This window comes from Zonotrichia albicollis, chromosome 7, assembly GCF_047830755.1.
Source record: "Zonotrichia albicollis isolate bZonAlb1 chromosome 7, bZonAlb1.hap1, whole genome shotgun sequence".
In the NCBI taxonomy this organism is placed as follows: Eukaryota; Metazoa; Chordata; class Aves; order Passeriformes; family Passerellidae; genus Zonotrichia; species Zonotrichia albicollis.
In genome coordinates this window covers 32,587,978-32,612,548 of record NC_133825.1, presented here as the reverse complement: position 1 = coordinate 32,612,548, position 24,571 = coordinate 32,587,978, and the positions used below count along the sequence as shown (strand labels likewise).

Here is a 24,571-nt window from a genome sequence, read left to right as displayed (position 1 = left end):
CCCACAGCAGCTGTTTGTTGCTGTGTACTTTCCTTTACCCTGAGAATTATGTCACCTCTGAGGGCTAAAGCCTCACCATCCTGCTTTGACTCTGAAAGGTGCACAAACAGCTGGTCAGCTAAGTCACTACCCTCAGAGCTCCTGTGCTGCCCCACTGCTTTGCAGAGAGTATTGGGCTGGTTAGGCTTCCTAGCAGAGAAGGAAGGGAGGGTGCAGGGAGGAGGGCCAGGGCCCCGCAAGGTGGTGGCAGCCTTTGGTTGATGTGAGAGGCTGAACCAGGTATCTGATGGCTGAAGGCAGGAAATGTCAGAGTGTGAGCCTGCAAGATGCATCTGCTGCAACGCAGTGCAGACAGCCACAGTGCTGTCGTGGTGGCCCAACTGGTACAAACCTCCACAACAGCATACATAAGATTCCCTGTCTGTGTCACTTCCCAATGACTTGTCCCAGATGCTGATGAGTGTCTGTCACACCCCAATGTTTTTGTGCACAGTGCTGGTCTTTGGCAGGCTTCATTTCTTCTCCTGGTCTGGTCCAGCCACAAAGGGTAGCAAGTTTATGCTGATAATAACAGTGATTCTGCAGTGTGGAAGATAAGGTTCCAAAGGCAGTGAAATGGCTCAGGATTTTCAATAGTGTGGGGCAGTTCTGTTTGTCGATGGTGGATCTCATATTTGATGACATTTGACAACTTCGTATATTTTATATGTAGTGGCAAATAAAAGTCCTTTACAAATAGCTTTACAAACATGGATATTTAGAGGGATACTTGGGTAAGAGGGGAGGGTAAATAAGGTTCTTCTCTAAGCCAGGCCACTCCCAGTGGTGTTCATGAGGGCTTTGACATGACTGGCATTGATGGCATTTTGGTACCACTTGCAGTGGGAGGTGACACCTGGGCTTGGAGGAGTGTGGAGAGAGGTGATTAAATGCTGATCACTTCCCTGGTACTCCCTCTATGGGATTTTGAAAATAACATTTTTGTCTGGCCTTGACTTTTCCCTGTTGATAGATTGGATACTTTTGACACTTCCCAGCCAGTTAGCAACATGTCGGTGCAGAATTCCTCTTAGGAATTCCTCCATTGCTGCACTGAAGTAACTCTGCTCTGCAGGGCTGTACCTCTGTGATGTAGAGCTGGGCACTCTGAGAGCCCAGTACACTTCCAGGGAGGACTAGTCCATGACACAGACCTCCCTAGTTTTTCAGAGATGGGCACCTACTGATTTATTACAGTCAGTTCTCCTCCTGGCTGTACCCTTTCCAAGAAAAAAAAAAAGAAGTGAGAAAAAATGAAAAAAGAAGGAATTCTGACCATCCTAAGAAGGTACTGGAAGCGTTGGTTTGTTGCAGTTTGGAAGAAAATGTGCTGCTACTTTTTTCTGGATTGCATCAGTGCCTCTGCAGCTGGCAGTAGAAATTTGATAGTTCATGTAAAATAGGTCAGTCTTTACCAAGTAAGAAATTATGGTTATTCTGTGAGGGGCATTGACTTCATTGAAGATGTCAGGAGTTGAATTGAAGTCAGATGACAAGCTGAGAATGAAATTGAAAGTGTCAGCTTCGGGGCGGGGTGAGGGGGAAAGTATTTTAGAGAAGTTTGGGAGCTCTAGATGCATCTTGGATGGATTCAAGGAATTTTTTACTTCATCATGTTTAGATATTCAGCATGGGACTTTATTAAAAATCCTGGAGTGCTATAGAGTATTGATGGGGTTAATTAGGTAATAGTGCCAGTGCCTTTTATTGGTGCTGTTCACAAATGATAAACCTGTTGTTGTGTAGCACATGCAAACTGGGGACTGCAGAGGATCCAGAGCTGTGGTTTGATTGTCCCACAATCCCACAGTCCCCAGTGTTTCGTTGCCCTCCCTTGGTGCCTGGAAATTTCTTCATTCTTTGTTAACTAGTTTGTTCTGTGAATGAATCACCAGTTCTCCAGAAGAGCAGCATGAAAGCATAGGGTTACACAAGCCAATTTATTCTAGCTTGTGCACTTCAGGAGGCTTCCTTGGTCCTGTCCCTTTGTCTACCCCTTCTCCACTCCACCAGCAGTGCTGCAGGGCAGGCAGTGCCATCCTGCATTGCACATGTGGGCTTCTGTGCCTGACATACAAGGGCAGGAGGAACTGGCATAAGATCGCTTGGAAAGCCCATAGTAGAACTGAGAATAGTAAAATGTACTTTTTCCTCATGTTTACACAGAAAAATGCCTAACAGCAGTTTGAGGAATCCTACTGCTATATAGTATGTGAATTTCAGAACTTTTTTTCAGTTCTGCATCAAAGCCCCTGTGATTTTGTGTGTGTGCCATTGTTTCATTTATCTCTCTTTTCATCTGCCTGAGACACCTGATAGATGAGTTCAGCAAGCAAGGAAAGCAAATGGGTCATTCTCTCATAAACACCACAGTCGTAGGGAGGGCTTTAAAAACCATTGACTTTGATGTTTTCTAGCCTTTTTAATGTCTTGAAAGTGTATGGTAAAATCAACATGGTAGAAATCAATAATTTATTGTAGGGTTGTTGTGTGCAAGGCTCTGTTTGATGTCTCAGTCCCATCAGACTGTGGGGGTCTCTGCTTAGACTTGGAAAAAATCCAGGGAGGGCCAGTAATGTAGTTTTATATAATAGAAGTGGCAGCATGGATGTCTTCTGCAGTAGAAGTAAGTCTTGGCGTGTAAGTCTTCTGCATGTAACTAAGTTGTGCAAGTTTTCTCAAGAAATCCATAATGAAGCCAGGGCTTGACTGCTCAGAACATTACTCCAGCAAATTAGGCAAGAGTATTGCTTTCTCTTTTGAAACAAACAGTAATTCATGGAAAAAATTCCCCCATGCATTCTGGGAGAATAGAAGATCAGTCAAGATTCTGTGTGTGTGGTGCAAGGGCAGAGCTGTGCTCTAGGAAAGCAAATAATCTGATAGCAGATAACATAATGAAGTCAAATAAAATTAATTAAACTAGAAGAAAATATTTATATTTTATGCTATAAAAGGAACAAAAGCAAATGGAAGGACTACTGAGTTGTTTCAAAATTTTATGGTAAGCCATTTCAGACCTTTCACTCCTTGTCTTGGAGTCAGTGGGTTTTGTCATCATGGTTCTTATTACAGCTTTCAGCACAACTCTATGTAATTTGTGTCCCTAACCAGCTCTGGAGTAGGCCAGGCTTAAAATTCAAAGTGGATCCAGGAATTTCACTGCAAAGAAAGCTTCATGTAATCTGTTATGTTTTGTATGCAGATCTGGAAGTGTCAAAAATCATTGGACTGAGATTTACTCCTTTGTGGAAAGCCTAGCTGAGAAATTCATAAGGTAAAGTTTTTTTAAAATCTTTAATTTCCTGCGCATGATCTATTTTTCTGTTTAGTGCTTATTAGCAAATGAATTTCTGCTGAGGTAATGAGTGTGGTGTGGATCTGGCTTGTTTTTCTCTTTCAGCCCAATGCTGCGTATGTCCTTCATTGTGTTCTCTTCACGGGGCACTACGATCATGAAACTGACAGAGAACAGGCAAGTTCCTCCCGCTGCCCTGCTCCACAAACACCCTCTGTCCCTCCTCTCACACAGCACATGGCCCCACACCCAGAGTTTGGGGTCTGCCTTGGTCCTTGCGTGGCAACAGCTGAAACCCTCTCCTCCATTCCCTGCTGGAGGAATGTTTAGAAGGCCTTGGGGTGTCCCATTTCAATTTTCTTTTCTGCTTTGTGAGAGAAAGGCAGCATTGGGCTGTCTGTTCTTTGCTGTGGTATTTCAGGGAGAAATTGCATTTCCAGTTGAGGATCCAGGTACATACTTGCTATCCCCGTCTACCCAAATAAGGAAGCTTTTGTGGAAGAGATTTCAGATCCTGAACTGGTGAGCAAAAGAGTGTATGAGAGATCCCCAGTGCCCTTGGAAGGGACTCAGAGCCCTGACCTTTACACCAGGTAGTCCTGAGTGCTGGAGCAGGACTTCACCAGGCTGTGGCACCCCTCTCCTGGACTGCCTGCAAACAGCACCCGTGCCAGAGGTGCTTTGCAAAGCCAAGTGACAGTCTTTGTAGGAGAAAAAGTGGAGAAAGATTCTGGTTGCCAGATTCACAACCAAATTTTCTTTCTTTTAAAAATAAGTGAATAAAAACCTCCAAATCACCACTGAAAATAGCCCCAACACAAAAAATCCCCACCCCAAAAGGTTATTTTTAAATTTAATTTCCTCTACATATACAAATCCCTGTCATCTGGGTGTTTCTAAGTATTTTCTTTCATTTCAGCTTCAAGCCTTCACCTTTGCTGCTCCTGTCTGTGTGAGAGGGCCTCAGTAGTACAGGGCCCCCTATAAGTCGTGGGAACTCTGGAGCAGGAAGAGCAGCTACTCCCTCAACTTTGTACTCCAGGGACTCATCCTAAGCCAGACACCCTGCAGGGCTCTTGCATTTCTGCTGGCTTTCCTGAGCTTTGTTTCAGGTCTCCATCATGTATCTTGGTGGGAGAGCTCAAACTTGCTTACTTTTCTCTGGGTGAATTTGCTCTTTGCAAGGTAGAAAGTTCAATATGTTAAACATGGTATTGGAGTGCTCTCTGTCCTTAAATCCTGTTCTCTGTACGGATCACAGTGTGCCTTTTCAGCTCATTTTATGCTTCAAAAGAGAAAAAAAATGTGCTTTTTGCACTAAGGGCATCCCCAATCCAAGCTCCTGATTTTTACCTTCATCCCATATAGCCTCCTGTATTCTCTGTAATTGTGGTTGTGCCACCTAAAATACCTGGTTGCAAAATGGAGTTTAGGAAGGTTCTCACTATTCTCTTAAAGGCTGCCCCACAGCATCTGGAGCTGATGTTTGAGCTGCCTGTGTCTTATCTGTTGAATATTTGTGCCTTGTGTTCCATTAATATGATGAAAACCCTTGTCAAGGATCAGGGTCTTTTGGTGGTCAGCAATCAATTAAATTATTAATGTCCCTGAACAATCTTTTTGGTTAATAGGTATTTGGGGAGTAAGAAGCTATGCAACAGGGGTCATGGCATGCAAGTGCTTCTGTGTCCAGGAGTAATCTATAGCCCAGGAAGGCTGATGAGTCCCTGGTCTAGGATAGGAAATTCTCCTCATTCCCATCCTGGTCTCTTATCTTTTGGCCACTTTTTTAAAATGGAAAAATCCTAATCCAGACTGTCCTGATGACTGATTCAATACAGAACTTTAATTTGTCCCAATTTTGTGACAGGGTCATAAGTTTTTATACTCTGTTTTGTTCTCCAGTTCATTAAAGTTTAATATCTGGCATTGGCTTTAATTCAATCTTATCCTGGCTGAGAATATACAAGAATGAGGGAGCAGGGACAGAACTTCATCTTTGAAATATGTTGCCCTAATGCTGTACCCTGTGTCTGGTTTTGTGCTCCCATGGGTGTTTGGGTGATAAATTGTGGACTTAGAAAAAAATAGTGGTTCAGCCAGTGTTCCAGCTGATGTGTATGCACTCTGTGCAGTTGATTGACAGGCTGCATAATCTAGCTGTGGTACACGAATATCTCAGCAAAAGAAAAAAAAACTTCTAATAAAATGTTCTCCTGGGATTTTTTTTTGTTGTTGTTTATTTGTGTTTGGTTTTTTTCAATCCAAAGGGAAGCCATAAGACGAGGACTCGACATTCTTAAGGAAGAATTGCCTGGAGGAGACACGTTCATGCATGAAGGATTTAAAAGGGTACACATCACAGTACCTACTTCCTTTGTTTTACACCTAGAAACTTTGCTGCTGGTATTCTTATGAGCTAACCGTGTTCTGCACTTCATTGCAGGCAAATGAGCAGATTTACCATGAGACCTATGGAGGTATGTGCTGTGCAGCATTCATGTTAATGTCTGCATTGAGGAGACTGAGGGATTATGGTTCTTTTTGTGACCTGCAGTAAACCCACTGACAGAAGTGCTGGAGAAGGAGGGCTGTTATGCAACACCACATTCCATTTTGACTGCAGCCCTACTCCTAAATGGGTGATTCATGGTTTATTGAGATCAGAGAAGACCAGTATGATCCCAGATCCGGCCATTGCAGAATGCAGACCAAACCATAGCAGTCAGAGCTGCCCATCTTGCACCCAGCAGACAGAAATTCCCACATTTTCCTGGTCCTTTCTATCCTGATGCACTCAGCCCTCTCTGCTTTGTGGTCCCACATCCTTGTCCTCATCAGTGTGAATGAGAGTTTTGCATCAGTATGAATGATTTGTGTTCAGATTCTGAGTTGCTAAAATGTGCATTTTCACTAGATTTTAAGAGGTAAGTGTATTTGTGGTTTTTGTCTGTGCCAAAAGAAGACCTAGTTAGTTAACAAGACTTGCTTAGTTCATACCCTGGTGTGAGGTTGTTCTCATTTGTGGGCTCATGGTCTCTTAGGAAGATGGAGAAATGGGTCAGTGCCTTTTTATTAAAATAGACTGCGAGTGTAGGAGCAGCAGCTCTGCACAGTGTTGTAGCATTTCTGCCAGTAAAATCAGGAGTCCTGAGGTGTCCAACTGAAAACAATTCTACTTCATAACATATAGCTAAGAACTAATCAAGTATTCTGTAAATTGAATTAGGAAGGAAAAAGAGTAGGTGAGATCTGGATCTAGAAGCTAAGCTACCTGGGAAGAAACAAGCATTGAAAAGAAAACAAAATAAGAACTCCAGTTTTTTAAGCATATTTCAAGTGTTCTGGGCACAAAAAAAAAAAAAAAAAAAAAAAGGAATCCAAGCTATTTTTTCCCCTCAAGTTGCAGGTCATTTTTTTAAGATTTATGTCTGTGTCTGACATGGCATGGGAAGGACCGTGTGGCATAAGAAACCTGTCAGAACTAATCAGTCTGTAATTTCAGACAGTATGGAGGAAGACACTTGAAATTGTAACAGATTATTTTGAAAAGATAGCAAATACTTGCCTGAAAGTAACATGTATGTGTATTTGTTACTCTGCTTAAGAACTGTGAACTCTATGGTTGGTTGAACCATAGTTTGAATGTTAATTTGGTTTAATTGTGTTAACTGGTTGCATTTTTCTAGGTAGCATTGTATTCTATACTGCATTACATACATACATCTCTGCAGTCTATGCAACCTTTTCACTTAAGTGAAGGGTTGGGATATAAAATGTTGTATGACAATACATGATTTTTTCCCTAATGAACCTAATCTTAAGGTTTCCACATGCTCAGAATCCTGTGAATTTCACTGGAAGTTCTTGTTGCTGGAGAACTGTAGGACTGACCTCCCTGTAGAAGCCCATTTCATGCCATGTTCCATGGGGTTGCTCTTTCAGAGCCTGATGGAGGGAAAGGTAGGATGACAGGAAAGATCCTTTTGCAGAAGTATCTCTTACCACAGTCTCTGGACAATGTTTATGTAGAGACAAGTTTGTCAAGAGAAGAGGGGAAACCTCTCCTGTGTGAACCCATTTTGTCAGTTCTCCACGTGTCTGTAATCTTGGTAGCTGCTCTATTTTATTCAGAACAGGAAAGCTGGTGTGTGGACCTGGTTAGAGCAGCAATCCCCTGCAGTGATGCTGTGGTGTGAAGGTGCTCAGGTTTTGGCTCGTTGCAAGCCTTGCATCTGGCCTTCAGCTGGTGTCTCACCAAGTCCATACAGACCAGGCTGAGAGTCTGGCTTAGGGCTTTGTATTTATTTGTCAGTGAAAAGGATTGCCTCACTGCAGAGGTTTTTTTCCATTGCTGAATCTTGTGCCATGTGTGTGCAATCTGTTGTTGACTGTCCTCCACGCAGGAGTTCGGACCGCCAGTGTGATCATTGCCCTCACGGACGGCGAGCTGCAAGATGCTCAGTTCTATTATGCAGAGCAAGAAGTAAGTCACTTCTGTCTTCATCCAAACTTATTTATGTCATCTAAACCTCCAACACCTGTGCACATTTACTGCTGACTCCACTGATTACACAGCTTTGCACTTAATGGCAGTTCTTGGGTTTTTTAGGCAAACAGAGCCAGAAGTTTTGGAGCTACTGTTTATTGTGTTGGAGTGAAAGATTTCAATGAAACTCAGGTAACTTGCTTATTTTCTCTTGTGTTTTTCTGTTACACTACTGCACAAGGAACAGCATCAGATGAAGGCATTTATTTAATCACTTGGGGCATAAATCATTTCGTGTCACTGTGATGTCTGTTAGCAACTATGAAAGGGCCCAGTTTTGTTCACTGTAATTTTGTTTTCCTCATGATTTATGATTGTCTTTCTTTGCAGCTGTCAACGATTGCTGACAGCATCGATCATGTTTTTCCAGTTAAAGGAGGCTTTTATGCCCTAAGAGGAACCATTGATTCAGTAAGTTGGATGTTCTGAAACACAGTAAAGACCGCCCTTCCCTGCATTAAGACAGCATAGATGAAAATGGTTACCAAAAAATGCCTTTATCTAAATCTTTCAGATTCTGAAGAAGTCTTGCATTGAGATCCTGGCAGCTGAGCCATCCAGTGTTTGTGCAGGAGGTAAGTTTTCACAAGGACAGTGTGTTAAGGCAAATGAATTACACTGATGAAATGTCAGTAAGTACCTAATGTGATACTGGAGCTGAAGCCTGTGGATGTGTTAGAGCATCCTCTCAGGCCATGGCTAAAGCCCTACATTTCCTTCTCATCTTGAGAAAAGCATTCTGACAATAAGCATGTAGCTGCTGTGGCTGAGTACCAGCTTGGAGAGCTGACAGGGGCAACAAAACTGAGCAATTGAGGACACCATTTTTTAAAAAATCAGAGAGAGAGACAAGAAAAGTAATGTAAAGCCAGACTGACAGAGGTATTTCAGGGCCTAAAAGCAATATCTCACAAATTTCTGGAAAGATTGCATTCCTGGCATCTGCTGGGACTTGTCAGCAGTTAGAACAAGACTTTGCAAAACGTTTACAGAAATTTAAGCTTTATTGAACCAAATATAATTTGCTGCATAGGCCAAGATACCTCTTGTGATTTCCAAAATGCTAATGTTTTATTTATCTGAAAAAAACATTATTCTTTGTGGTAAACATGAAGGATACCCAGAGCAGTTGTTGATAATTTCATGCCTTTCATGTCTAGTATATTTAACTTGGATTTGTTCTGGTTTATGTTAGCAATTCTTTTGTTGAGTTTTTTCTACTTTAGAGGCTATTGCAGCAGAGTAAGAGTGACACCATAAGTTTGCTGGAAGGTACAGTTTTTCAGCATGGTTATTTAGCTCTGGTGTTAGTGTCTTGTGTTCATTTCCTTATACAATGTAAAAAGGAGCACATAAGAAATGGCAATGATGCATGAAAGCTGACCTTGAAAACAGACAAAATATGGAACTCAGGAAAAATTTAGTATCACAGAAGAGAAATTGTTCACTCTTCACTTCCACATGTCAATCTCAATATAATCTTAACATGAATATTTCAACTTAACATGAACATCGTGTCTCTTGAATTATTTCTAAGTATATTATTGTGGACTAGATGTAAAATCTCATCTGTAGAAAATTTAAAGCAGTGATTTTACTTTTAAAAGTGTTCTGGAGTTTTGTAGAATAAAACAGTTTTAAAGCTTTGACACTTAAAGCTTTTTATTTCATAATGATTCTGTCATATTTTTGCTTACTAATTGTATACCTAACAATTCTTTGTGCAAAGCTTATTACAAACCATCCTGCTCAACAAAAATGCCTTTAGCTACATAAAAGTGTGAGTATTCCAATAGAAGGGATTTTAGTATTCTTGAAACTGTTTGGGACAATGTTAAGAATATGGGAAAGTTGAACTGGAAACAATGTTTTTCAAATGGAATGTTAAAAATATTTTTATAATGTATTTGAGAAAATAAATTCTCAAAAAATAATTATTTCAAAAAAGTTAATATATTTCAGCAAAAAGAGATGATTTTTTTTTTCCAAATGATAATGTGTTCAAATCACTTCATTTTTTGTTAAGCTTGCTAGGTAAAAAGTTTGACAAATGTGATTAACATTCCACAAGTACACTTTAAAAATAGTTTGCCCTGAAAAAAAAAAAGGCAACAAAGCTCAAACAATATTGTTACCTTACTTGGATCTGTAGAATTTTTCATTGTCTTTGTGGCTTTCAAAAAAGACCAATATAAATTGGGGAGAATCAGTTTCTGGGTGGTGGTGCTGATTTGGCAAGATATCAGTTCTTCTTTCCCTTGAGTTCTGAGGTTTGCTCTGTCCCTGTTGGCCCAGCAAGGGCTGGCACATGGTGAAGCTTTGCTGCCCAATCTCTGTGCTTGAAGGAGCAGTAGAGAGCTTGAAAAGAGGAGGAAGCCAAGGCTGCAGCTCCACATGATGTGAACTGTTTGTATACCATGGTATTTAAAGTATTAAAGCCTTGAGCACTAATAATCACGCCTGTGATAGCATTTATCATTACCACACAGGCCACAGCTGGAATTACCTCCTGCAAGAGGTTTTACAGCATGAGGCTACAAATATTTACATTTATGCTTAGATTTATTATCCTTTATTATCCTACTTACTTCAACATAACTAGAGGTTCATCTGTGTGGATTTGTGCACCACTGTCTCCTGGAAGGAATCTCCTGGGAATAAACAACATTTTCATGGTAGTGTGAATCCAGATCTTGAGTTCAGTTCACTGGACAGCTATAGTGTTACTCTGTGTGTAATGTGTTTTATTTTTTTCATGTGCTTCATTTGGACTTTACTTCATAGGCTTCACTATATTCTGCATTCATGTCAGAATTTTTATGCATTTTAAATTTAGGTAATTACTGATAATGTATTGTGTCAAGATCTAGAGCCACTCAAACCTGCATCAACATACACATACACTTTCATAGTGTACATACTCACTGGCTGAAAATTAGAGCACAACATTTTCTAGAAATTTGCCATTCCTCCTTGTTTATTTTAGGAGTGTTTGTTTGTTTAAATACATAATAGAATTTTTCATTTCAAAATTATGTTTGAAAAATAATGGACCTTTGGAGAGAGTGCAATATATTATCACATTGTCCAGCAAAGATACTTGTCTATTTACAGCCTTGAAATGTGTCTGTCCACACTTTTTGTATGAAACTTATCTGAGTGAGGAGGGGATAACTGGTTTAGCCTTTATTTAGCATTGCTAGTAATTTTTACAATTTGCTATGGATTGTGAGGGTATTGTGTGGCTCAGTGGAAACAAGGGATGATCAGGGCTTAAAACAGGGTCTGAGCCAGTCCTTGTAAGTGTTCTCATAGTTACTACTGTGTTGGTGATTGCTGGTGGTCTTGGCTTCATTTTTGACTTGCAAGAGGTTTAGTGAAATGCTAATGGAACCATTTGTATGTGTTGACAATTCCAGTTGGGACTCTGGCTTTCTGTGACGAAGCTATCTGGCAAATCCAGTTACAAACTGATCTCGTCATATGGTGACAGCTATCTGATGTTTAATGCTTTTTGACCCTGTAAATTCATTGTCCCCAATGTGGAGCAGTGTAGTTGGGTCCTTCCTGCTCCCTGTGATTTAAAGTGACCAAGACATGCAGCCTGTAAACAGGCTATCAGTGCAGAATCAGAGGTGCCTCATATCCCGTTTGACAGCATCATTGCTTTGATTATGCTTATGGTGCGCAGACGTGATTGAAAGGTTTTGTTGGATGTGGCATCCTAGTGGCCACATCAAGTACCAGGTGTGGATGCAAGCAGTCAGCTTCTCATCAGAGGCAGAGAAGCGGAGCCGACAGCCCAGCCAGTGCACACCAGCTCCAACCCAGCATCTCGCTGCCAGCGCTGCCCGGTGCTTTCAGTGCTGACCTTTTTCCCTTCGCTGTCTTGTCAAAAGCTGCAATCCATGATCTGACAGTAACTAAGGAGGAAAAGGACGCAGCCAGAGCCAGGGCGCAAAATTAAATGGAATTAGCCATTTCAACAGAGCATCACCCAGAACACGTTCATGCTCCAAAGCAACCGAGGTTCCAGCTGGTTACGTTTCCCTGGTATATTTTCAGCTTGTGTTGCTGGACAGGTTACTACCCAATCACTTGTTCACAACTGACTGTGCAGAGTGGCAGTCACAGTGACAAGAACGGCAGGAGAGGTAAATTGTCCTGACAAGACTAAACTTCTAGATGTAGCTTTTACCTTGGATGTCTTGTGTTGAAGTTTTCTTACTTGCAGCATCTTTTTAAAGCCCCTGAAGCAGCCACCAGTTAAGCTTTTGTGATTGCTGCCTTTTAAGGCCTTTAATTCATGTGAAGGGGAAGAAAAATTTAAGTGCAATTTTGTTTCAGCAAGCTTCTTTTAAAATACAAAATTGAAATGGGGAGAAATTATCATCTTGGCTGCGTGTTCAAGCCCCTGTGAAGTGGGCTGGTTACAAGCAAGTCTGCCAGTGTGGGGTCCCAGGCAGGTAGTTCTGGTGGGTGGGCAGAGGCCCAGTTGCCCTCAGGGCTGGTCATGACTCTCAGTTCTGCTGGCAAAAAAAGGGGATGCTCATAATTCTCAGTATAACAGCTGGGTTAGATGTGGAATGGCTCAAGGCACAAATCTGACTAAGAGTAACTCAAGATTCTTACTGGAGTAAGAAGTAGATGAATCTACTCTACAGTACATTTTCATTTGTTAAAAGAAATGCTCATTACCCCCAGTGAGAACCAGGATATAAACTCTTCCCACTAAAAAGAGGCCAAATTCTGATGCTGGATTTGTGTATTTGGCTCTTGGTGTGCTCATTGAGATCTCAAATTTTATAGTTTTTCTTTAGCAAGGTACCTAGGCACATGTTTCTTTTCAAAATGCACTCCAGTAGATACTTTCTTTATCTCCTCCCAAAATACCTTCTTTGATTCCCACATACCTTGTGGCTTTTGTCAGTTCAGAGCTCTGCTCTAGAGCAAGTTACCATGATGAAAACCAGAGTGTGGATTTCCAGTGGATGATTGTAATTTATAAATGCCCCAGTCCCATTCACCTGGACTTGCATTAGATCTCAATACAGTGGTAATGGCAGTGAGTGAGAGTATTTTTGACAGAAACAAGCTGTTGGTACAGAAAAGTAAAGCATTCCACATCCTTGTGCTAGCTTGCCTTGCAGTAGCTTGATAAAAGAAGTGCAGGCAGATGAGGCTGTGAATGTATTTGAGCCACCTTTGGTCCTCATGTAGTGTGATCCAATGAGTTCTTCCTCCAAAGCATACAAATGACATGGTAGTGCCTTGTATGGAACGTTGCTAAAAGCCAAGTCTTATATCACTAAAAATCATGTACGGCTCCCCTCATTCCTACCAACATTGTTTTGTTCTCCTTTTGAGTATGTTCATCAAAGTATAGATGATGATGCATGTAGACTTGTTCATGGTTTTACTCACTACTAATGGAGTACTATGTAATTTATTCATGTTTTTCAGTGTGAAGCTTGAAAACGAATTTTTACTGTGCTGTTATACCTCTTACATTGGGCTGTTCTCAAATGCTGCTCAGAGGCTGGTGTGAGAGCCCTGTGGAGGATTTGGTTAAAGTAGGAAATTCATGCATGAATGTGTAACTTGAGTTCTTTCCCTTGCTTTGTGCCAGCAATCTCAGCTGTCAGCTGGCTGCTTGTCTGCGGTGTCAAAGGGAGTTTCAAAAGCGTGCTGGGGACAGAACAAATTTCTAACGTGTCTCTACCTGCCTGCATTAAAGGTCTTATCTCTGTGGTCAGTGTAGCAGCCACAATGGCTTTTTGTGTCCTAGAGGGAAATTTCCCTTGCCATGTCCCTTCCTGGTGCATCTTGTGCTTAGTTTGGCAATTTAGGCTCACCCTAGCAGAAAGGGGACTGTGGGTTTGTGTTGGGCCCCACCTGTGCACAGTAAAGGGAGAGAAGAATAGCAAACTGTTGCGTTGTTAGAGCTTTGAGTCACAGAAGGTTTGGGAGGGAAGTTCTCTCTGTCAGCATCTTCCTGAGCAGAGCTCTGCTGAAAGCCTGGTGCCAGGAGGAAGGACTGGTGAGCAAAGGTGTCTGTCCCAAAAGCCACAGAGGAACCATGAGAGAACATCAATCAGTCAGACTTCGTTTTGCTGTGGCACCTTTAAGGCATTGCAGTTGTGTGTTACACTTGTGGGAGCTGACTTGAGACAAAGAGAAGACTCTGAAGCACTAATGCCACTAATGCAGTACTCTTGGACATTGCTGCTCAATAGAGGGAGTGTCTGTGGGGATGTTTTATTTCAGGCACAGGGCAGAGAACAGCAACTGTCATGTTTTAATTCCAGTCACTCTGAACAGAAAAGCTGTATTTGAGTTATTTCTCATAAATAAATAATAAATCTTTTATGTTTTTCTTACAGAATCCTTTCAAGTTGTGGTGAGAGGCAACGGCTTTTATCATGCGAGAAACATCGACCAGGTGCTCTGCAGCTTCAAGCTCAATGACAGCCTTACTATCAGTAAGTGTGCAGGCTGGAGGACTGCAGTGGCCCCTGTGGCTGGGTCACCTCACAGGCCAATTCTCATCCATGTTAAGGGGAGTCCTTGCAGCAGATGTGAGAGGAAGCTGGGGTAGAGGTGTGCACTTAAAAGGAGCTTGAAATTCATCCTTGCTCAATGCAGTGACCTGTGGGCACTGTGTAGTGAGCACTTACATGGGACATGGGGCTGTACAGTGACCTTAGCACTGTTGCAGTGATCCACGTGGGTGCTGCATGCAGCAAGAGAGGACTGGGGATCCGGTTTTAAGATGGAAACTTAAAATTGTTTCCTATTCCCTTATCCATCAGCAGTAAAAAGAAATACTGCTATCTTGATCCCCTGGTGGTGTTTTCAGAGTTTTTAGTCACCAGTTCAGGAGACAACTGCCATAAAGCCAGGCCTCCCAGGCACTCTGCTCCTCTCTGACACCAGTTTCTGGTCCCATCACAGTGACTGTGTAACATGGAAACCCCCTGTCCTGTTGTGATGAACAGGATCTTTTGTTTGCTGTCTCAGCAACCAGGCAAAGGACTGAATGGCCAAAAAAGATGGAGTGTCCAGTTTCTCAGCAGTTGCTCTCTCATTCCTGAGAAGCCGTGTATTTTGGGCAGAGTGAAATATGGTGTGGGGAGAGGAGCTCTGCTCCTATTTCGTATATGCTGCCCTTGTGGCCTGAGTACAGTGGAGGCTTTCATATGCTGTTGTGGCCAGACTAGTGCCTTCCCAAGCTGTGAATTAACTTACAAGAGCGAACACATGAATTGCTCCTTCATTTCCCATCTCGGTTGTCTATGTTGATGCTGTAGTAAAACAGCTCTGGTGGCCTTGCATTTATTCCACTTACAGATATGCTTTAACCAGGATTTGTTTTTTGTGGTTTATCAGTTAGACTTTTTGCTTTTTCTTCCCTGGCCCCAATCATTAGCACCTTGACTGGACTTCATACAGTGAGTGCTCACCAGGGCCTGGAAATACACAGGAAGAAAACTACTCTGATTACATTCCAAATCCATGCTGTTTTCCTTGGGTTAAATCTGCAAGAGATGTTGTGATGAGATACTGATCTGTGATGCCTTTTTTTCCCTCCTTAAAACATATCACTGGTTTCCATGTCCTTATCTCTGCGTGGAAGGGAAATGAGTTCTGTCTTCAGGTGTGCTTGAAGTGAGTGAAGCATGAAGGAACAATTCTTACATCTGTTGTTGCTTGAGTTAATTTTTTTCCTACAGAGTAAAGAGTAAACAAGCCTCAAAAGTATAAATAGGATGGCAGCCTTTATCAGCCCTTTATTCCCTTAGGTAGACCACTCTTTGTCCAGGCTGGCAGCACAGCTGTTTGCTGGCCACTCAGAGCTAAGCTGCAGTCACTGGAGTGGTGTGTCTGCTCTTGTGCTTCAGCTTACAAGCCTTTGGTGGAGTGGCAGTGCAGGATTACTGCTGGGCCTCCTGTCTGTATTCATAGGACTTGGCTTTCTGGATGTGACTTTTGAAAGTGATGGGATTAACACTGCTGAATCTTGGAGCAGAGAAATGCTTCCTCCGTAGGTGGGAAGATGTGTGCCCTTGTGTTTGACCCTGCCTGCACCAAACACTTATAAACATGGGCTGTTTACAGATGATGCTGCCACAGAGGGGATGGGTCCAGGAGAAGCAGAGCAGATCCTCATTATAACATCAGTCATGGCCCTCTCTGCCTGTTTTCTGTAAATGACCAACCATCTCTTGGGTTTGGTTCCCCCCCCCAGTATTTTTCCATTTCAGCTCCACCCCATCCCTCTGCTTCCTCTTTCTTGGGCTCAGACAGTGCAGCCTTGGATTCTTTTCTGTGTGTATTTGAACATAGGTAGACAAAAACTGAACCCTAAACTTTTGAGCCCCTGAGTAACTTGAGGACTATTCAGTGTGAGTAGAGGTTGCACATAATTTTCAGATAGACATGATGAATACTGCTCAAAGCTGAATTCCAAATGGCTGATCACACTGCTGTCAGGAACAGAGATAAATGTCCAGTTCTTAGCTGTGGTATCTCTAGCCTGATAGCATCATGTTGGCATCAACATGAATGGTTATTCTAGTACTTGGATTTGTAATCAGCACCATTGGGGAGTATTGGTACTTGCCAATACATTGAGTTCATCTGTGGCTGTCATTGGTGTCAGCACTTCCCAAGTGGGTGGCCTGCTTGAAACAGTTTAATTTTCTCATCCCTGAGAGTTATATCCATTTCCTTTCAGATGAAAAGCCAACTTATGTTCATGATACATACTTGCTTTGCCCTGCCCCTGTGATAGAAGATGCTGGACAGTGAGTATTGCATTCAGCATGTGTTGAGAGGGTGGACTTCTGGGTGAAGATGTCATAAACTTCTGTGTGTGTGTCATATTGCAGCCATCTCCTTTGTACCAAATCCTTTCCTAATATGAGCCACCATAGCTCTATTCAGTGTTGGGTCTTCAGCACAGTTTAACCAAAGATCTTCTTGGACCATGGCCCCATATCATAGAATCTCAGAATGGTGATTCCTCCTCTCTTCATATATCCTGTTGTTTCAGACCAAAGACTGTTTAAAGACAGTTCATTACATTCAAGACAATTACATTTAATGTTCATGGAAAGGAGATGCTTTATTTGAATTCCTTTGCTGTTATTGCATATGTTGCTTCCTGTATTTTGCTCTGCTGTGTCTAGTGTTGACATTTTTCAGCCTTTTTAGTCCTGTAGACTTCTGGGAGACATGGCACACATACCTGCCTTTTCCCTGGGTGATCTTATGGGTGCTTAAATGCTGTACTGGGGCTATGGGTGAATGCTTCCCTTGCCTTTTGTATTTGTAGGTGAAGGAAATTAATTTGGTGGGGTTTTGTAATTTTTTTTATTATTACTTCAATTTTTTTTTTCTCTGATATTGGAGAATGGCTAGGGAAGATTCTTCTTGAATTTCACTTGGCATTTCAGTGGTTTTACCCTTCTTGATCTCAGTGCAGGGGTTCTGGATTTGCTTGGATTCAAAAGAACAAACTCTGTTTCATTAACAGTAGGGTTTCTTTAAATAAATAAAAAAGTCTTAAAGTTTATTGTGCTATGTACAGTAGTATTGCTGTTATCTGAGGCATTCTGTTATGACTCAGTGTCCTGGTGCTCTTTGCCCCAGGTGGGATGGGTTTTTTAATAAAAAGCATATGTCCCTGCTCAACTAAGGTAACATAAAAAGGTTGGCTTCTGGGTAAGCAGGGAGGCAAATGCAGGTAAGTGCCTGAGGCCATGAAAATGCCCTGACTCAACAGGACCCACTATCCATGCAGACTCATAAACCAGTGGTTAAAACAGAGACAGAATAAAGGTAACAATGAGTCTAAAGATGACACTAAAAATAAACATATCTGTTTTGTGCTCTAGGGTGGTTTTCCTACAAGTCAGCATGAACAATGGGCTAACATTCATCTCCAGCTCTGTCAGCATCACCAGCACACATTGTGTGAGTAACTCCAATGGGGCTTGACAGAGGAACCATGAGACCCTGTAAAGAAATGGTTGTTCTCCAGGCAAAGCCTCCTTGAGTGAGCCTGACCTCTCTGCAGCTTCTGTGTCACTGCTACTGACTGATCCCAGCAGCTCTTGGGAAAATAACCAGGGCTACTTAAGGTCAAATTGTTATTGGTGGTGGATAGATCCTAATAGATTTTCTGAGTAAAAAATTAGAGTAAGAGGCACCCTGCCCATTCCTACCCCAGGAGAGAGATCCTCAAAACTAGGATCTTAACAGAAGGAGACCTGAGAAAATTATCACAGGAGCATCAGGGAGCAACACTGTTGAGCCTTGGGGTCCCTGAGGGGATTTAGGGTAAAAGGCACAACTGTTAGGACTTCTATCTGGAAAGGCCACAGAGAGAAAGGACGGTGATGCCTGTTCTGCATCATGTTGTCAAAAAGACCAGGTAGAGTGTCAGGGACAAACAGCTAGAAGTGATCCTTTATCAAAATCTGATTTTACAATCAAATAAACAAAATTAGGAAACTGACTAATAGATGAGGAGTTGTCTTTCTTGCCTTGGGGTAAAAATAGGCAGTGCTGGTAACTGGTGTGAGCAAGTACAGTAATTAAATATGTGACCTTGTGCTTGTGGTCTAAATCAAGCTGGCTGAAGTACCTGATAGCAGTTTGTATTGTTATTAGTGTCAAAAGGACTTTTATAGCCTGTGCCAAATGCTGTCATATTGGTTTGTAATCATTGTTGGCCATTTTGACAGCTGGAGAACATGAGGGCAGGAATGCACATGGAGGCAACTGGAAATTATAAATCTAATTTTCTGATGTTTGCAGCAATAAGGGTGAGAAATATCACACCAGAATCCTGAACAGCCTGGATTGTAGGGACACAATACAGCAGAGATGTGTTTGTTTCTTTATGCGATTATTTCTATTTTGCTAAAACTTTCTTCCAAATTTTCCATACTGAGGACTGATATTTTCACATTTAATTCCACTCTTTTACCTCAGGTACAGTAAAACCTTTCAAGTCTGCACAAGTGTTAACTGATGCATTTAGTTACCCATATGTAATCTATTTCTGATGAAGACTGAAGTGTCAACCCTAACCAGGGTTCCTAAAGGCCAGAGCATGGATAGAGGAAGCTTTTCCTTTTGGTAGCCTTAGGATAGTAAGAGGAATCCAATCTCCAGTCATGTCAATCTGACCGTTTTTGACCAGCCTCTTGCAGATTGAATGTGAAGGAGGCAGGAAGCCTGATTTGCAGCTGATAGAAAAATACTGTCTTACTCCTGTTCTGTCCTATAAGCAGCTAGGTTGGCAGTTCAGTTTCCAACTTTGTCTTAATTTCATGCGTTTCATTCTTCTCGTTGTAGAGACTCCCTCCATTTCCTTTCCCCTCCTGTTTCCTTTTCTGTGGGTGGCAGTCAGCTGGCCTGCTCAGCTCTCCTCCCCAGCTGGTCCTTCTGTCTTTTCTGTACAGTAAGTATCTTCACTATAATCCAAAAGCCTCTGTGTGATCCCCTTGCTTATTTCTGTTCAGCTGCGTGAAGTCTGCTATTTTCTTTTCAAAGTCCAGCTTCACTATGGAGCTTTGTGTCATTAAAATCATTAAAAGAAGACTCTTTAGCTTCTTGCTGCCAGCAGCTCCTGAGCTATTGCTGGCAAATGTCTCAGCAATTTATATGTGCAGTTAGCATGGGAAAAGCAATGCCTGGAAACAAAGGCTACAAAACAAGGAGGTAATGTGTGTTTGGAGTAATAGTAGCACTGGTACTGCATTGCTACTGTACTTGGATTTGTTTTTAAGGAGTGCAGCAATATTTCTTAAAGTTATGCTTGATTTTTACTCAGCAATCTGGCTTTACTGAGAATTCATTTCACTGTAAGTATCTGCTTTCCAGATGCATTAGTTGTACATGGGGCCATGGGAGGGACAGAAAGGGGGCTTAGCAGTGAACTGCAGCTGGGTACTGTGTCCTCCAACAGGACTTGTTTGAGCAGGACATTTGGCACATTTTGGGCAATCCAGCTGCTCTCTGGCCAAAAGAAGGTGAGCCAGACAGCATACCCTAACACAGGTGGGTTTGTTGCATCGTTAACCAAAAGCCAAAGAGCAGAGTGGGGATGGCAATGCTGTGACTCAGATATGGGATACTGGGTTACCTGTTTAAAAGAATGGAGTAGGAGCTGTGTTTGTGTTAGTCCCTTATTGAATATGTGCGTCCTGGCAGCTCTAGGAATTGGCCTGAGAGAGAACTAGGTACCATCTAAGTTGGGCGTTCAGGATCTCACCCAGACTTTGCAAAGTTCTTACCAGTTGGTGCTTTCCACTCTCAGCTTTTTCATTGTGTGAGGGGAAAACAAATGCACTTAGAATAGTGAAGGAAATCCCTGTTGTAAGAAGGGGCTAAGCATCAGTTTCTGGTGTCATGGAAATTCAGCAAGTTTCAGTATAATAGGGTGAATCTCGTTGACTTTATCACATAGAAATCACTTTTGGAATTTGGCTTCTTTCCCTTTATCCTTCCACCTATCCTTTGAAAATCTCTTACAGCTTCCTCTCTAGCCAATTCCTCCTTTCTCCTCCTTCCTCAGCCTGATTGACAGGCCCCAGGCTTTCCTCTAGTTTCCTGATAAGTTTTTCCTGTTCCCTGATATCTCTGTTGATGAATTGAACCTCTTCTCAATTGTTGGAAATCTACCATTGAAGAAGTTTCATTTCCCAGTGTATATTAAAAAAAAAAAAAGGCTTAAACATCAGAGCTAAAGTTAGTATCATTCCAGAACCCAGTACAGTCTGAGGATAGGGCATCTGAGACCTCATAGTGATGGAAAGCTGACTCTAAATGTGTAACTTCTTTGAGGCATATAAAGGTAACTCAGCAATAATCATCTTGTTTGCAGCTGACTGGGACCATCCTTTTCATTGCTCTTCTGATTCTCTTTCTGCTGCTGGCTCTGGCTCTTCTGTGGTGGTTTTGGCCCCTTTGCTGCACAGTGGTAAGTAAAGTCTTTTTATTCTCTTGACTTGGTTTCCTATAGTCTTTGCCAGTTAAAGTGTTGGAGCAGGTGGTTAACCTTGCTTTAAAAAACTGTCACATTTGTAAAGCCCTGGTTCAACAATTTGCCTAAAGTGCATGTTGAAGTTACTCTTGTCTGAGTTTTTGATTGTTTCAAGGCCTATGTGACTTTTACATTGAATGAGAATTTTAAATAAGCTCATGGATGTGACTTAAGTTTCTGTAGGGATCGAGACCTCCTTCAGACCAGCTTTGAAACCTGCTGCATAAAAGTGTAATGGAATTGATTTACTAATGTGTGCACAAGCTGTTATGGTCCTCTTTAAAGACAAGAGTTAGGGTTGGTTTTCTTTGCATTTTGTTTGTTGGGGTTTCTTTAATTTATTCAGAGGAGCTGCGGATTCTGAGATAATATCTTTGCACTAACTTGGTAATTATATGGTATTTTTCATTTCATCTGGACTCATTTTCCATGAGGCTAATGAGAGGATTGAATGGGGAATGAAGCAGAGTGACTTATTTGTGACATGGGCAAGAAAGCAGGGAGGACATAGTTATTGAGAAGGATGAACCCTGCCATTGTCTCAGATTTCTCCATTGTTTGTTTATTGCAGGTGATCAAGGAGCCGCCTCCACCACCACCTCCAGAGCCTGTAAGTGTGCTATTTCTGAGCTGTGGCACTGCCTGCAGCACTGTAGTGTGCCATGCTGCCCAGGAATGGCAGCCCTGTAGGTGTCCTAATGACACCTTAAAGGCTGTGAGAGGAAGTGCTCTGGGTCAGGACAGTTATTTCTGCCTCCTGGCCTCTTTATGTACATACAGCAAAACTACTTCCATCCAGGGTGAAAACAGTTGCATAGCTCAAAAATCCACAGGCCAGCAGTTCCTACGGTATTTTATTCCTTCTGCTGTGCATCAAACAGGTGTGTAAGCAAATCTCTGCTTCTCAAGCTGTGCTGACAGCTGTCCCTCCTCCAGTAAAGCTGCCATTGTTCTCAGCAGGAGTTTAGCCCAGATTGGTAGTAAGGGACAGTCTGGCAGCTGGAAAAAAGGACAGCAAAGGCCACATTCTTGTGGCTTTGCTACAGGAGGGGAGACAAAGCCTGCCCTGGCTGTGGCTCTTCTGCAGAGTGACCTTTGGAAGGACATTTAGCCTTTCTCCATTAAGGTTTTGAGCTGTGTGAGGCAGGATTGTGTTTAGCTCTTTTAGGGACAGTCACTCACTGACCCTGACCTCAGTTCAGTCTCACCATACTAGTTTCATGAAAATAATAGTAGCAAATAAATGCACCTCCAGAGAAAACCTATGCCTGCCTTCATTTCTTTCCTAGGCATAGACAATGAAATAATGGAAAAATACTCGCCTAACCCACGAGAGAAGCTTATAGTTTACTGTTAAATTGCTGTAACTTGGCATGTATGTAGGGAGGCAACCACAGCTGCTGTTTTGAGGTTTCTAGAGGCCACAACTAGAGTGTATGTGATCCTGCTACTTGTCCTGAGCAGCAGCACTGTGACAATTTGACTTCAGAATGCACACCAGAATTCATGCTGGGGTTAGTGTGATTAGTGCTATCACAAAGCCTGCAGTTGCAGCCATGCTGCATTTGAAGGAGGTTTCAGAGAGCATTACAGCCCTGCGGAAGTTCCAGATGCTTTGCAATTTTAAATGCAATCAAAGAGAATGAACTGATGTAAACCTCCAGGAACAACACAGAAACAGATGTTATCTATCCCTTTTCTTGGCCTTGTCTTTATCCAGCATGAGTTGTAATGTGCATTGTAATAACTGTAACTGTGTGATGAATTCCATTACATTTAGTACTTATTAGGCTCCCTAGGTATGGTGGCCTGCCCTTCAGCTGATACAATGTGGTATTGCTACTATTAAACTGAATATAGGTGTGTAAAACTTGTTCTAAAGGACAAGCATTCCATTTCCATGTGGTAGCTATTAATGTTGCTTTGCTGTGTGTTCAGTGTAGGGGATATTTGGTATAAATTCTTTATCAACTGGAAAAGTATCAGCTGTTACTGTTGGCTCTGTCCTGCTAGAGTCAGGCTTGCCAGCTGTTAGACATGAACACTTGAAATCTGTGTTACATTGCATGGAAGAGTCAGAATAGCTTAAATAGTACTCATGTTCACAGTGAAATCAAATATTAAAACACTGATGCAGTTCACTGGGTACTGGTTTAGATTGGCATGAAGTGGGATAAAATTTGTGTATTTGTTGTACTCTCCAAAAAAAAGCTTACTGAAACAACACCAAACCCAACACCAAACCACAATAATTTCATTGTATATTTATTTTCCCAATTTAGGATAAAACAAAATAACAGGAACAAAAAAAAAGGTAAAACAAACACCAAAAAGCCAAACCACAACAATAAAAACCCCAAACTCAAACTCCCCTTACTTGTTAATGCAAATGTCAGCTCTAGTCTTGTCTGGCCATACTAAAGAAATTGGTCAGTTGGAGAAACTGACCTATTGAACTGTAGCTGAGAGGCCAATGAAAAACCTTTCTCCAAGGCATAATCTCAGAGGTAAATACAAACAAACAAAAATTAAAGCATGGTTTCAAAAAGCTGTTATTGTCTTTTGGGCTCTTAATTCCTTCCCCATTCCAATAGAAACATGTAGGGCAATTTTGTGAAAATGCCGTCTAGTGATGTAACAGTAATTTACATCTCTCTATAGTATTTGGCTTTTTAGTTAATTTTTTTTTTTTTATAAAAAAATAAGTTCAGGTAATGTTTCTAGAAGCATGCTTGTACTGAGGAACACTAGCAGTGAGCACTGTGCATGGCTAGTCCAAGACCAGCATGCATGTCTGCATATAAGCATGAGGTCCAGTTATTTGAGGATTGAAGGAAATATTGTAGGAGGTTTGTTGTGCCCTCTCCTCAGCTATGTGTGTACTTGGAGAGTGTCAGGCTGGGATTTTCAGGTGTCTTAACTTACTGTAATGATATGGAGTCAGAGAAATTGTCAAGATGATAGAGCTGGAGGTGTGTTCCCAGGCTTGTTGAACCAGAACCATTTGCCAGCTTTTAGTTAGGCAAGAACAGAAAAGTGAACCTGAAGTTAATTCCTGATTCAGACTCTCACATGCTCCAGAAAAGGAATCTTTGTCTTTATGATTGCTCTGGTTCTGATTGCCCTAACAACTGTGAAATGCTCCTGTCTGAATCCTTTTTCAAATTGTACAACTTGAGCTAGACTCCACAAAGCATCAAATAGTGTAGAATTACTGGTTACAGCTGCCATGAGAAAAGGATCTGATGCATATGTTAAAAAGCTCAACAGTGGTCACTTTTTTCCTCTGTTAGGTGACATTAAGTTCTAAAAGTGCAATTAAGAATTTATTTCTCTGGGCCAACTCATCACTGCATTTTCTGCATAGCACAGTGGCAAGCCAGTTTATGTACAATTCATCTATACTTTGCCTTTCCTTACAGATCAGTGGAGATTTTGGAGCTCAGTGCATATTTGATTAAATAAAAGCAGCCTGGACAGAGGAATAGGCAATCCTCTCTGGCTTCCCTAATTAAAATTGCAGCTGCAGAGACAAGAGACTTCCTTGGTTTTTGTCAGCAAATAAGCATAAAATACAAAGCCAGATATCCAAGGATTGGACCATAGGATGTTCAGCTGTTTTCCACAG

At 41.8% G+C, this 24,571-nt stretch overlaps 1 protein-coding gene across 1 annotated transcript in view; it reads left to right on the top strand.

Moving 5' to 3' along the window:
* ANTXRL (ANTXR like) overlaps positions 1–24,571 on the top strand; it is a 57,128-nt gene that overhangs the window by 9,112 nt on the left and 23,445 nt on the right. The window contains exons 2-14 of the mRNA XM_005481263.4: positions 3,245–3,316; positions 3,443–3,514; positions 5,608–5,689; positions 5,784–5,817; positions 7,744–7,823; positions 7,950–8,018; positions 8,217–8,297; positions 8,401–8,461; positions 14,270–14,368; positions 16,624–16,693; positions 17,786–17,864; positions 20,785–20,880; positions 21,515–21,553. Of these exons, the coding sequence (XP_005481320.2) occupies positions 3,245–3,316; positions 3,443–3,514; positions 5,608–5,689; positions 5,784–5,817; positions 7,744–7,823; positions 7,950–8,018; positions 8,217–8,297; positions 8,401–8,461; positions 14,270–14,368; positions 16,624–16,693; positions 17,786–17,864; positions 20,785–20,880; positions 21,515–21,553 (934 nt within the window). The remainder of the gene's footprint in view (positions 1–3,244; positions 3,317–3,442; positions 3,515–5,607; positions 5,690–5,783; positions 5,818–7,743; positions 7,824–7,949; positions 8,019–8,216; positions 8,298–8,400; positions 8,462–14,269; positions 14,369–16,623; positions 16,694–17,785; positions 17,865–20,784; positions 20,881–21,514; positions 21,554–24,571) is intronic.